Genomic DNA, 18625 nt, shown 5'->3' on the forward strand with positions numbered 1-18625 from the left:
GCTTCCCTCTGCCAACAGACAGCCTTCCCGCGATGTTTTTGTAATGCCTCTTTCTTTCTCCCTTTGTTTGTTTTACTTCTGCTTCTCCCATGACTGCTCACAGGAAACATTCCTAGAAAAACTTCAAGGCACCGATTTCCTCTGTGCTTCGGAGCAGCAGACAGTCTGTGTTCTGTGGGCTGGCAACTGTGTGCCAGCTCCTCAGGGCCTGAGTTGGGGGCAGCGCCTCAGGAGGACTTGGGTGGGAGTCAAACAGGAGGTGAAGCAGACAAGAAGAAAAAGTTAAAGACAGCGCCTCTGCAAGTTGAGCCTGAACCAGAAAACCCCACAAGGTTGTGCCGAGAGGGCGAAGGACTCCTGACCCCCGCTACCGCGCACATCCTCAGCCTTCTTTCCTTTTGGCCACCTACAAAACAGACACATCAGCATCACCCCTCACAGCTTCAAAGACGCAGGCCCTTGGGGAAGGCACAGCTTCTGTCTTGGTGTTGGATTGAGAGCCATTTGGCAGGCATTAAGACACAGGCCATCTGGAGAGGCCTCTGAGACCTCAGTAATTTGAACCAGTGACTCCTCTCGTTTTTCTTTATTGCAAAAAACAACATTATAACAACATTAAAGGACTTTTTAAATAAGGAAAAAAGATTATTCATAATCCCACCACCCTAACACCAGAACTGTTTTATTTTTCCAAGTTCTCCTCCAGTTTTCGTCCACGTGATAGTTTGCGTACAGTCTACGTCCTGTTTTTTTCCCATTTAATATTATATTCTAAGCCTTTTCTAATGTTGACATAATCTTTGCATTGGCTTCCCCCACCCCCACCCCTTTTTCTGCAGATATTCCAGCACATTTGGTTGAGGCATTAAAAAAAAAATCCAAACCCGTTGCCACTGAGTCGATTCCAACTCATAGGGACCCTATAGGACAGAGTAGAACTGCCCCATAGGGTTTCCAAGGAGCAGCTGGTGCATTTGAACTGCCAACTTTTGGCTAGCAGCCAAGCTCTTAACCACTGCGCCACCAGGGCTCATAATGATTCTTTAACCCTTGGGGATTCTTGTTTAACCTCTTGAATCTTTGAGGTTGGCTCTTGGCAAAACGGTAAATGAAAGAAGTTTGATTTGGGGCCCATCTTCATTCCTTACTGCTATGAGTCAGAACTGACTCGATGTTAACTAAAACAACAGCAATTTTAGCCCATGAGCCTGTGTTCTCTTGCCATATGCTGATACCCAGCCGGCTCTCTAAGATTGCACCATTCAGTAGACTATTGAAAACATGATAATATAGGTTCTATTTTTTTCTCAACATAAAAGCAAAGGAAAATGAAAATCCTCTATAATCTTGCTAATCAGTGGATGTCACTGTTCCTTATTATTCTCAAACATGTTGTTTACACTTCTGATCCAACCTGCCTATGCTAGTTCTTTGCCTCCAGGTCCCTGCTTTTGCCTTTCAGCTTCATCTCAGAGGCTAACCTGTGTGGCAATGATGATGGCTGAATGAGTAAACTGTAGAAAGCTTATGATCCTGAGGCCTTAGGCACCTGTTTAAATAAAAATATGCACAAGCAGGTACACAGTAAATCATTTAGGGTGCCTGAGGTTGCCAGTAACAGATAACCCAATTCAAGCTAGTTTAACACACAGAGGAATTTATTGGCTCATGTAACTGAAATGCATAGAGGCAGGATGGGCTACAGGACTGGTTTAATCTAGTGACTCAACCACATCATAAAGGAAACGGTTTCTTTCTAACCTCTCTTCTCTGGTCCCCGCAGCATTACTCTCTTCCTAAGATCTTTTTGTGTTCCAAAATGGCTTCTGGCTTCCTCAGCAGCTTCTGAGGCTACCTACTGCCTGGCTCCCTTCTAGCAGGAAATGGGGGCATCTCTCCCCCATCGCTTGATAAATTCCTGGGATTTCCTCTGGTTGAATCAATCTGGTCCCCATGGCCACCCATGAGCAAATCATAGTGGCAAGGAGGATGAGACTACTTGGGTGGCTTAGACCAGCTGGTCTCAAACTCTTTGCTCTCAGGACCCCTTTATACTCTTTAAAATTACTAACGACCCCAAAGAGTTTTTTTAATTAGATTTAATCTATTGATATTTACCAAAGTGGAAATCAGACCTCAGAAAAATTTAAAGTATTTGTTAATTAATTGAAAATAGTAAACCTATTACATCTTAACAGAACATGTTAAAAAAAAATAGCTGTTTTCCAAAACAAAAAATGGTCGGAAGAATGGCATTGCTTTTCATTTTTGCAAGTCTATTTAATGTCTAATATAAGACAGCTGGATTCTCATAGCTGCTTCTGCATTCATCGATTACAAACTGTTTTGGTTGAAATAGATGAAGAAAATCTGGCCTCACATTGATATGTAATTGGAAAAGGAAAGAGTATTTTAATAGCCTTTTAAGATATTCTTCTCTGATACTATACCAAACCTCTACAAGAGGTGGTTTCTTAAACATCTTTTTGCACTGTGGAATCTGAAACCTTATCTATTAACATTTCAGCCCTCTAACTTAAAATCCACTGACTGTGTTGCACTTGGAATGGGCTTTTGCCCGTGCACGATTCTGTGACATCATGCATTAGTCATTTGGAAAACATTGACTCACTGAGCTAAATGCAGATCTTCAAAATGTAGACGTATTTCATTATACGACATCCAAAATCACATTTGTTAATATCACTGTCCATCTCATCAGGAAAATCTTTTAAGTGGGAAGCTGTCAAGCTCATGGTGGCAGATACAAGTTATCCAAAATTCTAAATTTCTTTTGAAAGCTGGAATATTTTTTATCATTGGCAACAAAAACTGTCAGTTGTTTTCTTTGAAATGACAGTTTCATTTCTTTCATTTTCAAGAAAATGTTTACGAAATACTCAAGTCTGAATACCAATTATCTTGTCGGTCATTTTTTTCAAGTAAAAATAGTATTCTAAGAAAAAAGTAGCTGTTGTCATGGATTCAATTATGTCCCCCAAAAAATGTGTGTATCAATTTCGCTGGGCCATGATTCCCCATATTGCGTGATTTTCCCATGTGTTGTAAATCCTGCCTCTGTGATGTTAATGAGGGAGGATGGGTGGCAGTTATGTTAGGAAGGCAGGACTCAGTCTATAAGATTGGATTGTATCCTGAGGCAATGTCTTGAGATATAAAAGAGAGAAGTGAGCAGAGAGTCAGGGGGACTTCATACCACCAAGAAAGCAGTGCCAGGAGCAGAGTGTGTCCTTTGGACCCAGGATCCCTGCACAGAGAAGCTCCTAGTCCGGGGGAACACTGAAGAGAAGAAGGCCGACAGAGAGAGAGAAAGCCTTCACCTGGAGCTGATGCCCTGAATACCACTTGTGGTATTTCTGCTATAGAAGCACTAGATGAGTAAGACACGGGTTCAGCTTGCAACTCGCATGATTGCACAAGTGTCTTTCCTTGAGACAACCATCATACTTCAGGTTGTAGCCAGTGTTTTGGGGCACTCTCCATGTTGTTTCATAACATACTAAAAAGATACTCTGGGTTGACATTTTAATAAAATTAATAATTTTTTGCTGCATCAAGAACGTTCTTAAGTGAAACTAAAAAAAAAATTTTTTTTTTTTGAACCATGAGTGTGTGGTGGTGAAAAATAGTAGTAGTGTTTGGTGCCACTGTCTGATCTGTGAAGGTGCCAGCAGTTTTGCCCTCCATTTGCACCATCAGTGAGAAACGGAAATAATGTCTTAGATTATCCTGAAATAGTTTTGACTTCACAGATTCCCTGAAAGGCCCTCAGAGACCCCCAGGAGTCCACAGACCATACTTTGGGGACTGCTGGCTTAAACCAATCAGTGCACACCCATAGAGTGGACAGGGCAGCAAAATAACCCAAACCGCATGCTGCAGCACAAAGCAGAAGGGTGGAATGAGTGTCGGGGCAACCCCAGTGCCTGATGTCAGAATGACCACAGTAGTCATAAGCAAGTAAAAAAGAACTACAAAATCATGCCATCCTCATAGTTACTATCTCTGTTCATAGTCTGATCCCTCTGTTAGTCAGTAGCCAGAAGCTTCTCTGAGACCAGCCACTAGCTTGGAGAGATACCAGATAATGCTCTGAGATCTAGTGGCCGATTCTAGTCTAATTTTAGACTAGGATCTCTGTCTTAATACAGAACAATAGCTGAGGATGGCTCTGTGGCTGGTGAAAAGGAAACTTTGGGGGCAGGGCTCATCTTGCTGCACTTTATCTCTTACCCTACAAGTAGGTCAGCCTCTTTTCCCACCATATGCAAGTAGGGTGCTCATGTTGTGGAATGAATGAGGTAGTGGGTACAAGGCAGCCTTAACAGCTATCCTGTTAGACTGGGACAGGAGGCAGCTTCAAGTTCCCTTTCTTCCCCACCCCCGCGGTACACTCACCCTTCCAAGCCAGGCTTCTGCTGACTTCCATGTCTGCTACATTGATAGCAGGGCTTGGCTCTATGGAAGAGGAAATGAGAGAGAGTGGAAGATGGCAAGTGGGACAAGGGTTTTTCTGGGAGCAAAGAGAAAGAGAAGGAGCGGCTGAGGCAAAGAGAGATAATGATGGTCTGATTAAGCAGGCAGACCTGGGGCTGATCTCCAAGAGGGGATGAGGTGCTCAGCATTTTCCTTGCAGCTGTCACTGAGCCAGGCAGCTGCTCTGCCTGTCCTGCCTTGGCCAACCCACTGGATGTAGATCTCCCAGTGACAGCTTTTCCTCTGGTATTTTCAAAAGCTCTAGTGTCCTCATCTCAGTTTAATCCAGAAATGTTTTTGTGGCAAAATCCCTTTGTGAAAGCAGTCTTCCCACCCTCTCCTTTCCAAAGCTTTCCCTCCTGACTTTTGTTCCCCAGATACTGTATTTCTTCCAGCACCCCTACCCTCATTGAGAGAAAAGAGACATCTCCAAACCAGCTGTCCTGTGAAAGCTGTTGCAAGAAAAAGTGACAAGGCTCTCAGTTCATGCAAATACATTTGGCTCAGTGTCTAGGATTATCCTTTTCAAAATGGACCATTACCACAGGCATAAAAGCCACGAGGCACTGCCAACCTTAAAGGAAATTCTGAAAGCAGAACAACTTCACTGGCTTCACTGAAGCGTCAGCAAGTCCTAAAGCACAGGAAAGTTGCCGGCACATACTACATGCTCAGCTGTGTTAAGGAAATAACTTATCAGTGCTGTAAACTCTTTTTTAGAATTCAGTAATACTTACGCTTTTTAAAATCGTGTGGCATTTTCTCCCCAGAATCAAGGGGGACTTCAGAGGTATGGCAGTGGGCGTTCTAAGCCCAGGTTCTGATCCTGGCTCTGCACTAACTGCCCCAATGACCTAGGACAACCCACCTTCCTTCTCCGGGCCTCACTTGTCCCATCTCTAAAACTAGTAGGTTACCCTGGATAATTGGCGCATTCTCTCTCTCTTTCTTACACGTGGAAAAATAAAAAGCTGTTCTGATAGTCTCCAGGTACGGTCGGCCTGTCCTCGTGCTGGTCTAGCGACCCCCAAGGACACCAGACCGTGTCGGTCTTGGGGGATGTGCTGGAGAATAAAGCACGTGACTGCCTAAAGCCTCTTCATTCACCAGCTCCGCATCTACGATTCCTATACGCTGTAAAACCCCACGTCCTTTTGTTCCTTCCACCATCGAACCGCGCAGAGCTCGAGAGAGCCATGGGTGCCCGGGACCCCCGCCCGAGCACAGCCTGCAGCCCCCGGGGAGCTCTGCTCCCCCAGCCCCCGCCGGCTGAGGGATTGCGGTCCCGGGGGCGGAGCTGCCGCGGGAGCCGTTCACGCACTCCGATTGGCCGCCCGCGCCCTCGTGACTCGAGGCCCCGCCCCCATGCCCCTCCTCCGCATCCGCGCGGGGAGCGGCGGCCGGGGTCTGAATGAGCTAGAACGCGGCGCCCAGGCCGGGCGGGGGCTCGGGGCAGGGGGCTGGCGGCCCGCGGGTGCCCTTTCCCTAGTATGCGGTCGAGGTCGGCCGACGGCGTGAAGCGACATCCCCTGCACCCGCGAACGGAGAAGGTGGCGGCGGCACCTGCCGGCCGAGGTACGTGGCGAGCCCCCTCCTCGGTGTGGCCGGGGCTCGCCGGGGGCTGCAGCGGCGACCGGTCCCTGCCCCCGCCCGCCGGGCCCCACGGCTCCGCCCAGCCCCCCGCGGCAGTTCCCGGGGTGCGGTGCCCCAGACGCCCTCCGCGGGGGCTGGCCGAGTTTCGTGGCCCGGAGCCGCGCGGAAGGGGTAGAGGGCGCCACTGCCCGCGCAGGTGTGGGCGCATCACGTCGTTGCAGGCGTCTGGGGACCGGCTGGGGTGCCAGGTCCTGCCGCAGTGGCCCTTTTATTCCCCGCTTTCTGCTGCGGCTCGGGGTTTAATTCATTGCTGGAAGCTTCCGAGCCGGCACGGCCGAGTTAACTCGTTTTCCCGCGAAGGACTAGGGGAACCCTCAGCGGAGTACCTAGCGGCTCCCGAAACCGCCCTTTGCATCCATCGGGAGGGCGTGATGTGTAGTGTCTGCTGATAGAAATTTGCCAGTGACCTTCCCCGCCCGCTCTCTGCAGCCAGCTTGCGGAGGAGACACGTTTTGGCGTCCTTTGCTTTCTTCCGAATTATAAGCAGTGGCTTGACGAGGAATGTATTCATTATGCGCCTTTAAGGTGTAATTAACGCAAGCTTTTCGAGGAGCATCTCCTGGGAGCCCCCGAGAGTAGAGAGAGGCGGGTTCCTGCCCTTACCGCCCACCAGCTGGGTGACCTTGGCGGACACTGATCGCTTTGTGGGCTCGGTCTCCGCGTCTGAACCGGGAGGTTGACTTGCGGATAGCCGAGGTCCCTTCTAGAGCCCCGGTTCCATGGTCCTGACCACAAAATGTGTGTTTACAAATGAAGAAGGCCCTGCAGAATCGCTAGGTGTCTTGAAAGGCAAATTTCATCCCCTTGTGTCTTGATTCATGTACATGGCCTTTGCTTAATTAGGTATCGTTCACTTAAAAGAGAAAATGGTCTTAGGGTGCTGCGCTTTTTCTGGCGCCCATGGGTTGCCCCCTCCTTGTGCCGAGCGCTGTGCCAGGCCTGGGGGTTACAGAGAGGAAGGTCTTTAACCAGACCTCCTCTTGGCTTATGAGTGCTAATCCTCTTCCACAGAAGGATGCGTGCCCTGAAACTGTGGAACTGTGGCAGAGAAGTCCATTTCTATTGAATGAAGGGGCACAGACTCAAATACAGCCAGGACAGTTTGTGGTTTCACTTGTATAATTCTGGAGGCTTGACAGCTCAGAGGAATGCCTTATGTTTCTAGTCAGAGAGCCGCGGATCACCTGAATTCCAAACATTTGCTTGCACAAGATGAATATGAACCGCTCTGTAACCAGAATGTCATGAGGTTTGTTTTTTCCGTGTATGTCCTTTACATTGGTGCTGCTGTTTCTGTAAGATGAAAGGAACCTCGAATATTCTTGCTCATGATTAGTAGCCGTTTCTTCTCTAGGCAAGAAATGATTGCAGTCGGGAAGGCATGCAGAGACTTATGAATGGGTGGGGGGGAGGGGCTGACAAGTATATTGTTAGGTGACATTGAGTGAGTTCCAACTCATAGAGACCCTGTATACAACAGAATGAAGCACTGCCCAGTCCTGTGCCATCCTCACAATTGTTGCCATGTTTGAGCCCATTGTTGCGGCCACCATGTCCATCCATCTTGTTGAAAGTCTTCCACTTTTTTGCTGACCCTCTAATTTACCAAGCATGATGTCCTTCTCCAGGGACGGGTCCCTCCTCATAACATGTCCAAAGTATGTGAGGCTAAGTCTGGCCATCCTCGCTTCTAAGGAGCATTCTGACTATACTTCTTCTGAGACAGATTTGTTCATTTTTCTCACAAGTATAAAAACCTGCATTTGTGACTTTGCCCTCCAACTGTTCCATTTGCAAGATTCTTATACTAGCACAAACTGCCAAATTGTCACGTGTTATCAAAATAGAATAGTGGTGAATTTTAAAGGCAGACAATTATTGATGAAGAACAGACTCCTTGTTCCTTGACTTGCCTCCTCCGGTTCTTTCCTGCTTCCCTTGCTGGGCTGTTTGGCTATGGTGAGGATGAGTTTATTTAGGAGGTTGGCTCTTGAGGGGTGGAGGGGCAATGAAAAGACATTCTGGGGTCCTTTGTGGGGGTCTGTCGCAGGTTCTTGGAGCCAGCAGTTCTTGGGACAAGGGGGAGGCCCACCCTGTGCACCCTTGTTGCACATGAAAACGATTTAATCCATGCTTCCTATGCAGACCACAGAGGACTGAGATGGCTCCCAGAGGGCATTGTCCATGTTTTCAGTCTAGCTGGGAAGCCTTGGCAGAAATGAAACAACTGAGATTGTATAGTACATACATTGATGCCAATACAAACTCCCTAGCTGCTGAGGAAGAAGCAAGAACTTGATCAGTGTGGGTGGCATAAGTTAGCAAAGGCATCCTGAAGAGAAAGTGAATCATCACAGGCCTAGTATGGGAGGAAGCCGTACGTGGGTTGGTGGCAAGAGGGCTCTCCAAGGAGCCAGACTCAGCTTAAGCACAAGTGTGGAGGGGGAGTGACTGAGATGTGTAAGAGAGCTGGAGAAAAATGAGGTTAGGAGTTCAAGGACACTGCCACGCTTGTCTTATCTAGACACTTGACGGAGCTTTTTTTTTTTTTTTTTTTAAAGTATGGCATACATACTAGAAAAGTAGGCACACCATAGGTGTAATGCTCAGTGGATTTTCCAAACTGAGTACACCTGTGCACTCAGCCCTCAGATCAAGAAACAGAAGATGCTGGAACCCCAGAGCTGCCTCTGTGCTCCCTTCCAGCCACAACCTGCTCCAGGATAACGCTGCCCTGACTTCCCGTGCTCGTGCTTCCTGTAAATGGAATCCTGCTGTGTCTGTCTGCTTTTCTAAGCTAAGTTAGGTTTCTGTGGTTGTAGTGTGTTCACTCTCCTTGCCGATAGTGGCCATTGGGTGAATAGACCACCTACTTAATCTGTGTACCGTCATTGCACATTTGGGCAGTTTCCAGCTTTTGACTATTATGAATAGCACCATTGTGACCGTTCTAGTACTTGCCTTTTGGTATATAATGTATGCATTTCTGATGGGTCTATACCTACAGTGGGATTGCTGGGTCATGGGGGGGGTGTGTGTGTGTGTGTGCCCTGCTTTAGGAGCTACTGGTAAAGCTGTTTTATTCTGGTTTTGGAATACTCAAACATAGGTAGTTACTACTAGCTGATGAGTGGCTCAGTCTCCTTGGTAAAACGTCACAACTACCAACATGGTTACTGCTAAACTGGAATAAAACAGCTTTGCTTGGAGTACCATATAGTCTCTGCAAGTGTGGGCACCTTCGGGCCCCATCCTCCCCATCTTTGAATCAGGCAGCAGGACAGGCTGAGCTGTGAAGGGCCCTTTATCTCCAAGAGCCTCTGACGTTAGAGAAGCGTTTCTCTGGCCCAACTGATTGACTTTATGTGAGTTGCCAGGGCTCTGGGCTACAGATAGAGCTGGGAACTTTGTAGCAATGTACTTCCTACCCTGTTTCTATTTCTCTAACCTGCTTTTCCCATAGCACTTGATTTCTGCTTAAGAATTCCATAGCCTAAAAAAAAAAAAGTATTCCCCATACCCTAAAGGAAAAGCCCGTTTTTTCTTGTTTGGTCTGTTGAAGCCATGCAAGATGTTTTCACTCTCCTGTTACAGCATGCAGAAATATCCAGGATTAAGTTATTGGATGGTTCACCAACTCTGGTACGCATGAATTCTTCCCTTGTCCCTTCATTTTTTAACATCTGGAATTATAATAGCTGAATATCATGCAGCATGATTTTATCCAAGGAGGAAAAATGTGATAAAAATAAGTTAAATGAAAACAATTACTTTGATGGAATAGTAGTCCTGTCTTTTGAATTTAACACTGTTTTAAGATCATATGTCATTTTCATAATTAAAGGCTAACATATTGAGTTCTGGGCTGCGGTAGTTTTTCTATTATGCATGTGGGATTTCTTCTTCCTTGGCCTTTTCCTCTTCTTCTCAGCCTCTGCTTTTTTATTCTCTTCTATCTTGTTCTCCACCCCTCTTTCTGCCTTTTAACAAACAGTCTGTTCTCATTTCTTATCTAGACTCCAGCAGCAGGCCAGCTAGGGGGACAGGCTGTGGTCCTTCAGCAGGGCCTTCCGTGCTGTCTTCTCTTTGCCTGTCATTTCCTGCAGCCCAGTTCTTAGTCATCCAGGGCTTGGTGGCTGCTGCAGGCTGCTTGCTTATCCTTCCTCTAGACCAGCACTATCCAATAGAAATGTAACCCGAGCCACATATATAATTTTCAACTTTCTAGTAGCTACATAAAGGAGCCCTGGTAGTGCAGTGGTTAAGTGCTCGGCTTCTAACTGAAAGGTCAGTAGTTTGAACCCACCAGCTGCTCCACAGGAGAAAGATGTGGCAGTCAGCTTCCATAAAGATCACAGCCTTGGAAACCCTATGAGGCAGTTCTGCTCTGTCCTATAGGGTCACTATGAGTTGGCATCAACTCGATGGCAATGGGTTTGGTTTTTTTGGTTTAGTAGCTACAGTAAAAAATCAGAAAGAAACAAGTGAAGTTAATTTAATAATTTTTTTATTTAATCCAATATGTCCAATGTATTTGAAATCAATATAAAAATTATTAGTGAGACATTTTACATTCTTCTGTTTGTACTAAGTCTTCAAAGCCCAGGGATTATTTTACACTTCCGGTAGAGCATGTTTCAGTTGGATCTGGCCACATTTCAGATGCTCAATAGCCACATGTGGCTAGTGGCACCTGTAATGGGCAGCACAGCTCTGATCTTAGCTATAAACATTGAGGTGGCTTGCCTTGGTAAAGGGCATGGTTAGGGCTCATGGTGGTGGGGTTAAGTTATCTCTGCAAATTGGCAGTGTTTTGTGCTTGGCAAGGAACAGTGAGCTCTTTAACTACTGTGACAATTTTTTTTTTAATTGTGCTTTAAGTGAAAGTTTACAATTCAAGTTAGTCTCTCATACAAAAATTTATACATACATTGTTTTGTGACCCTACTTGCTCTCCCTATACTGTGACAGCACACTCTGCCTTCCCGAATTCCCATGTCCATTTAACCAGCTCCTGCTGCTGTGACAGTCTTGATACAGACTCCTCTCTCCCCTGCCCCCAAAACGAGCCCACATGATACAACACATAGATAGGACATAAAAGAGACCTAAATTGATAGTAATGGTAATGATAGCAGACATCTGTGTAGTGCCTGGTTCTGTTCTAAATGCTTTTCATATCCTCATTCACTTTACCCCACCTGCTCTAGCCATATGTTAGTGCACATAATCTTCACAATAGCCATATGAGCTTGATACCATTATTATCCCCATTTTTAAAATGAGGATATTGAGGCACAGAGAGGTTCAGAAACTTGTAGGGAGCAGAGCCAAGATTCTGGCCTGGAGGTGGCAAATGGTGCCGTCAGATCCATCTCTTTACATCATACAGCCACCCCACCCCTCAGAATGGCTTCTGTCTAAACTCTTGAGAGGATTAGCTGGGTGACTGAGATGGCTTTGTTCCCTGGCTCAGGTCTCTGAGTTCCCAGGCACCAACATCACCACTGCCCTGGGTCTCCACCGCAGCCTTCCAGCTGGCCTTGCCTCGTAGCCGGACTTGCCTTTCTGCGGTCCACCTTATGTAGGGCAGCCTCAGAAGAGGGCTCCCCAAAATCCAATTCCAGTTTAAAACTCCTCAGTTGCTCCCTTTTGTTCTGATGATTAAATTCCAACCCCCTCTGGCATGGCCTAGGAGCCCCGGTGGCACAGTGGTTAAGAGCTTGGCTACTAACCGAGAGGTCAGCAGTTCGAATCCACCAGCCACTCCTTGGAAATCCTATAGGGCAGTTGTACTCTGTCCTATAGGGTTGCTAGGAGTCAGAGTCGACGCGATGGCAATTTTTTATTTTTTATTTTTTATTTTTTTATGGCATGGTCAGAAGGAGCCTTGGTGGTGCAACAGTTAATCACTTTGCCAACCGAAAGGTTGACAGTTCGAACCCACTCAGCAGCTCCACGGGAGAAAACACCTGGTGATCTGCTCCCTTAAAGATGACAGCCTAGGAAACCCTATGGGGCAGTTCTACTCTGACACACATAGGGTCGCTATGAGTCGGAATCAACTCGACGACAGCTAACAGCAGCAACACGGCATGGTCTGCTTACTTTTCCAGACCTCTCAGTACCTTTTTCCCTCCTGGGCTGGACAGTTCAGACATAAACTGCACCTGAAGTTCGTCTATTAGTGCCTGCTTGCCACCTCCCTCCCTCCCCTCCCCACACAGCTGATTTCTCTTCAGACCACAGCAGAAGCATTCCTTCCTCTAAGAAGCCTTTTCTAACCACCACCTCCCCAGACACCCAGACGTACGCCCACGCGTACACACCCCAGATCTATACCGTCTTGTCACACTCTGCCCTCATGTCCGATGTAGAAGTTAAAAAGAAAATTCACAAAAATAATTACACTAGTGATAGATCTACCTGTCTGTATTTTTAAAATGAGTTTATGAGACCTTTTTGGAGAAGGGACTGTCTGTGGTGCTTGTTGCTATATCCCCAGGCACTTACTCCATGCTTGATTAAGAACTGGCCGTATGAATGATGGCATGCTGATTTCCCACAGTTCTCAAGCAGAGTTAAAGGGATGTGTGCACGGAAGGATTAAGGCATGTGAGGGTCCTAAACACTGCTAATCTGTGGTGCCACCTCCTCTGTGTACTCATGCATTTGAACGGGATATGTGAGTTACATAGATATATACAGATATGTCTCTGTGTGTGTGCGCGCCTTAGCTATCCGGTGGTGTAACTTCTTTTTAAATGCAGCTATAGTGTTAGTGATTGAACGCAAAAATGGCGTATGCCATTTTAGCCGAATGAGATGAACTGGATTATAAAATTTTTAGGGGTTGCTGGGTACTAAGATTTTTACCATATACCACATTTTCTATAAAAAGAATATTCCACATACTCTACAACAAAGAAAATGAGTCAGTGAACTTAGTTGTTTCCACAATCAGTGTAAAATTCTGTTGATCTCCCACAACGAAAAATTTCACCAATTTTGCTTTAAGCGGTTCGTACTTCAATTTTGATGTTTGTTTCATAATATATGCTATAATTATAAATGAACAAATGAAAAGATGTCATAGAAGAAAATTGAATGATCAGAAAACAAATATTAAAGCCAAACCCATTGCCGTCCAGTTGATTCTGACTGATAGCCACTGTATAGAACTGCCCCACGGGGTTTCCAAGGCTGTAAATCTTTACCGAAGCCGACTTTCTCCAACCGAACAGCTGCTGGGTTCGAACCAATGACGTTTTGGTTAGCAGTCGGGCATTTTAACCACTGTGCCGCTAGAGTTCTTAGAAAACAAATATTAAAACAAATTACTATATTTTATTTTCAGGTAGATCTTTCATCTCTAACATGTTATAATTAAAAGCATTTCTTTCTATTCTTTGCTCTTACAAATCCTGCAGTGATTTCATTACAATTAAGCTGCTGAACAATATGTACTTCCATACATAATAAAGATAATGAATCGAGTCTTTTTTGAATCACTGTTATACACTGAGGGTTTTTGAGTCTCTTTAGGAGCCCTGGTGGCATAGTGGTTCAGAGCTCAGCTGGTAACCAAAACGTCGGCAGTTCAAATCTACCAGCTGCTCCTTGGAAACCCTGCGGGGCGGTTCTCCTCTGTCCTATGGGATCGCTGAGTCAGAATTGACTCCACAGCAATGGGTTTGGTTTTAAGGATGGAAATGAGCATTTTATTGTGAGTTCGTGATCATTAAAGTTAGAAATATGTGTTGTATTTTATCTTCTATTATAGAGCCATACATGCCTACATGAGTAAAATTTGTCCTTCCTGAATCTATAAACATAGTTCTCATGTAAGAATTAAATTGTCTCACTTCTTCGTAAAGGTTTGTATTTAAGTTGTCGGGATAAGCCTGCACTAATTTCTTGGATACCTTCATTCATTCTTCACCAGGTATATCCACATTGTTTACGAAGGAAAATCTATTTGAGAGAACTTCATACACTGTCGCCCTTCTTTTCATACAGGATTCAAGTGTGTTAGTGCTGTAGTATGTGGTTACGTGAACTTGATCTCTGGCGCTCGATACTCCTGGAGTACTGTCGTCGTTTACACTACTTGTTTCTTTCTGATGCTTCTGAGACAGTGAACTGCTTGACCATCCGTATTTGGCAGTATTTGTTTCGTTGTATTTTCAAAATCTTCTCTTAGATAAATACTCTGCATGTCTTTAAATTTATTTCTGAATCTTGGAGAGTTTGACTTATCCGATGAAAATGCTGCAATATATTATTCCACATAACTAACATAAATACGTACTCTAGTGATTGCATTTTGCTGGCAATGTTTTCAACGTCTGTTTTGGTATTTCTTTTTTGTATCTGGTCTTTGGCAAAATTTCTAAGACATCTAGAATCTGAATGTATGATTCCGGGATTGCACTTATTACTACAGCATGCCCTTCCCACCATGTATTAGAAAGATGTTTTCACACTCAATCATTGGCTAAATATGTTTTAAGAACTGCCCATTAGTAAGTAGAGGCAACAAAAAATGTGTAGAGTAACTGAACAGTAGAAAAAAAATCAGCTGCTTCCGGACAATGCTCTACCATGCTACGTCCTACAAGACTGAGTGAGTGTGCTGCATGTGGTATGAAAATGGCATACTTATTACGTCCTAAAATTTTCTATCGCATGCCTTTTTAACGCCCTGACATATTGGCAGCATTGTCATAGAACTGGCCTCTGCACTTAAAAAAATCAATTTTGCGAACTTCACATAAATAGTGAAGTACTTGATTTGCAATTTCTTCACTGGTATGATTCTTCAAGCTAGTAAATGTGATAAATCGCTTGGTCTGTTGGAGATACCAAAAAAAAAAAAAAAAAAACACCAAATTAATTGCCATCAAGTCAATTCCAACTCATAGCAACCCTATAGGACAGAGTAGAACTGCCTCATAGGGTTTCCAAGGAGCCACTGGTGGATTCATACCGCTGACCTTTTGGATAGCAGCTGAGCTCTTAATCACTACTTATCTTAAAACAATACTTAGCTGATCTGTATGAGAAAGATTAAGATTAGAATCTACAGACAAACTGAAATACCGAGCCATACTTATTTCACTGAAAATAGTTGATTGAACTTCATCACTTACTAAGTTTATTAATTCTTCACACGTTGTTTTAGACATATACGGTGGGTTCCCCCTTCTTATGTTACTGTATTTTGATATGTGACCTGCTAAAAATGAATCAAACTGAGCAACAATTTCAAGTAAACCCCAAAAAATTCCATCTTGTGGGGACCAAAACATTTCTTTCTCGAAAAGATAGCCCATGTGCAGCAATTGTTATCATGACAGCGACAACACATTGCAGATGTCTTTCCAGTGCTGACGTTCTTCATTAATTTGTGTTTCCAGTTCATGAGTTAAACAAAAACTATGTCTTCGGTTTAAATATGACAACATACCGTCTCTGTCAATTGAACTGCTTTTATATTAATCATATTCGAGTTGCCCCAATCACTAAATCCATCCATAGAAAATTGAGAATTAAATGATTTAGGACTGAATAATTTGCTAACAAAACACTATACAGAGCCACTCCCTTCTTATAATTTTCACCGTTAGCTTTGCACTCTAGATTCTGGCTTCAGAACCTCATTTGTTTACCATCCAGAAATTTTCAACACAAATTTTCAAGTGGTCCACTGTGATGTTGACAATCATTTGGCCCTCTTTCGGTCCAATAATTTACATCATTAGAAGAAAATTTATTCCACAAAGCAGGATCTGTATTTCTGTTGTTTATGGGGTCTGCAGATGCAACAACTTCAGATTCTAAAACAGTTTCACTTTCTACACCAGTATTAATTGTTTTACTACAGCAAGGAATGGATGCAGAATTTGGAACAAATTCTGTTATATTCATATTGCTATTAGTAATTTCAGCACTAGTGTTCCTAGCACAATGATTTGCACCTACTAAACTCAAGCATTCAACAGAAGAAGTCTCTTTTGATTCATTATGTTTTAAAAATGCGGTTAATTTTGGAATTGTCTTTAAGGATTCACAAATCCTTTTCTTTTTATCGTCTATGAGCTTTTGTTTTTGTGCTCTACTTAGTGTTGTCATTTTATTTTACTGGGATATACAATTATGTCACTTTTTAAATTTGTTTCTGCCATCGCAAATAAATTTGAGTAATTGAACATAAATAAAATTTATAAAAAGTAAAATCTAGAAAATAGAATTTACATTCAAATTTGGACATTAACACAAAAATTTATATTTGAAAATTAGTAAAAAAATTGATTTGGAACATGTAGTTTTGTTCTTCTGGTCTGAGATAGTCAAAAGAAATTGTACTTACAAGGCAGTTGGAAATAATTTTAATCATTTGTCATACAGTGTTTGTTGGTGGGCCCTTCGCAGATCTCCTCGAGTGTTTTTCATCTTGAAATAATACTTAAAAACTCGAGCACTCACTTTGAGTCCTTCGATGCTGCGTCTTCACAGTTCATTGGACTACTGCTGATACCTGCCGGGGGCGAGAGCAATCGCAAAGAGCATGATACAAATACAAGGGTATACTCAAGCTGAAGGTGTGTTTCGGTTCACTTTGTGCAGGACACGACCAGATACTTCATAAGTCACGTGATTATAGTGCCGCTGGCTCGTTCTTAGGTGATCAACAAGAGAAAACTGGATGTGAGATTATACCCAGTTGGTCTGAAATGAAAAGGAAAATATAATTGTTATCATACTCAAAATTTATAAAAGGTACATTTTATTTCTTTGTGGAATTGTTCAACTCCCATGTTTGGAGATCTGCGTATATTTGTTGTTTAACAATAGCACCACTTCTCAAAGAGCAAGCTTGTTTTGTGAGTCAGAACAATATCAGTCAGTTTCTTTAAAGAAAGTCAGTCTGAAGGGAAATGGAAAATGAAATACATTTATATAATTTTTGTTATCTAAATATTCTTTTAATTTATTTGCTTGAGGAATTGTTCAGTTTCCTTACACAGAGATATGTAAATATTCTGATAAAATATAAATGTAATGTTCTGATAAAGGCCCTTTGTTGCTTTCTTGGAAGATGAATTTAAAAACACATTCATTGTTGCTAAACAGACATATTTTGCAGGATAAATAAATGTTGAATTTACGTCCTCTTAATGTACCTAATACCTCATTTATTAGCATATACAGAGTAATATCAAGCACTGTATCCTGTGCAGCAGGTCATAAAAAACTAAACTCACTTGATATGTAAATTAAAACTTTTGTGTTAAATAAATATTAATATTTCCAGTATGTTTTGGACATTTGCTATGTTAGTATTATATTACATTATTACCCATGTTGATATTATATCAGATGTATGCTAGATTGCATCCACGTGTATACCAAACATATTTTAAAGTTATAAATATTATTGTTTATAAAAATTAGGACATAAATCTGTGCGTAAATGCTACACAGTTAAAAAGTAACTTGATAGAATTAACTTGATTGAATTCATTGCAGTGGTTGACTTATTCGAGTTCCCTCACTTTTGCACATCATCTGGGGCTGGAGTTCCAGTTAGCTGGTTAGCAGGATGTGCGCAAGAGCATACCCTTGTGTTTGTATCATGGCAAAGAGCATTGCTGGCCCCCGTGGCTGGAGTTGCTGGATCAACAGACGTGGATGTCCAAGACGGTTCTCTCAAAATGGATCAGAGATCTGTTATCTATTAATATAATGTGTCCTTGCCCAGTAACTGCTCATATCGGATCCAGTTGCATATTGGATGAATGTAGCAAGACTTAGACTCGACAGCCACCCCCCCACCTCCAACTCTTGTTTATTAGAAAGTAGTATACTCCCAAAAGACCGCTAAGATAAGGAGTTTCAGTTACACGAGAGGAGACCATAGGAGACGGATATCAGCAAAGGTGTTAAAGTGGTAGAGACCTCGTTGCTTAAACACCCCTGCACGGGGGTGACCTCCTGACCCTTTATTCCTGGTCAGCACGTTATCATGCGCTGGAGCTGGTATCGGTTTCATCTAGTGCCCTGCCAGTTCCCTTCACTGTGGCGCTTGCTTTTCCTTGCGTCCTGTCTGCTTGGCATCTGTGGGTCTTACCTTGGATAACTGGTGCCCCTATTTTGTTGATGCCCTAAGCACGTGCTTACCCTGCTCACTGGGTGATCTGCCCCTGGATGTGGGACTAGGGTGTAAACGGAAATCATGTGTTTTAGTCATGCTTTTTACAGACCTGAATGCATATTGTTGGTTTTAAATGTTCACACATGTGGAACTTGTTCCGAGTTTAAAGTGGCCCAGACGAAACTTACCTATGTCTCCTGTGTGATTCCTCCCTCTCCTCGAGACTGTAAACTACCAGATCCTGTCTCCCCTCCAGGTTGTTCCCAGTCGTTGTCCCTCTGTTTCCTTTTCTAGGGCCATTGCTACTTTCTGATTTGG

The 18625-nt window shown here is 43.6% G+C and overlaps 1 protein-coding gene across 1 annotated transcript in view; it reads left to right on the plus strand.

Annotated features, from left to right (window-relative positions):
• The first annotated feature begins 5921 nt into the window (after positions 1-5921).
• The window catches only part of ST3GAL5 (ST3 beta-galactoside alpha-2,3-sialyltransferase 5), a 70504-nt gene continuing 57800 nt past the window's right edge, over positions 5922-18625 (plus strand). The window contains exon 1 of the mRNA XM_004388236.3: positions 5922-6072. Coding sequence (XP_004388293.2) covers positions 5988-6072 — 85 coding nt within the window. The 5' untranslated portion in view covers positions 5922-5987. The remainder of the gene's footprint in view (positions 6073-18625) is intronic.

The sequence above is a fragment of the Trichechus manatus genome, unplaced genomic scaffold, assembly GCF_000243295.1.
Source record: "Trichechus manatus latirostris isolate Lorelei unplaced genomic scaffold, TriManLat1.0 scaffold00208, whole genome shotgun sequence".
Taxonomy (NCBI): domain Eukaryota; kingdom Metazoa; phylum Chordata; class Mammalia; order Sirenia; family Trichechidae; genus Trichechus; species Trichechus manatus.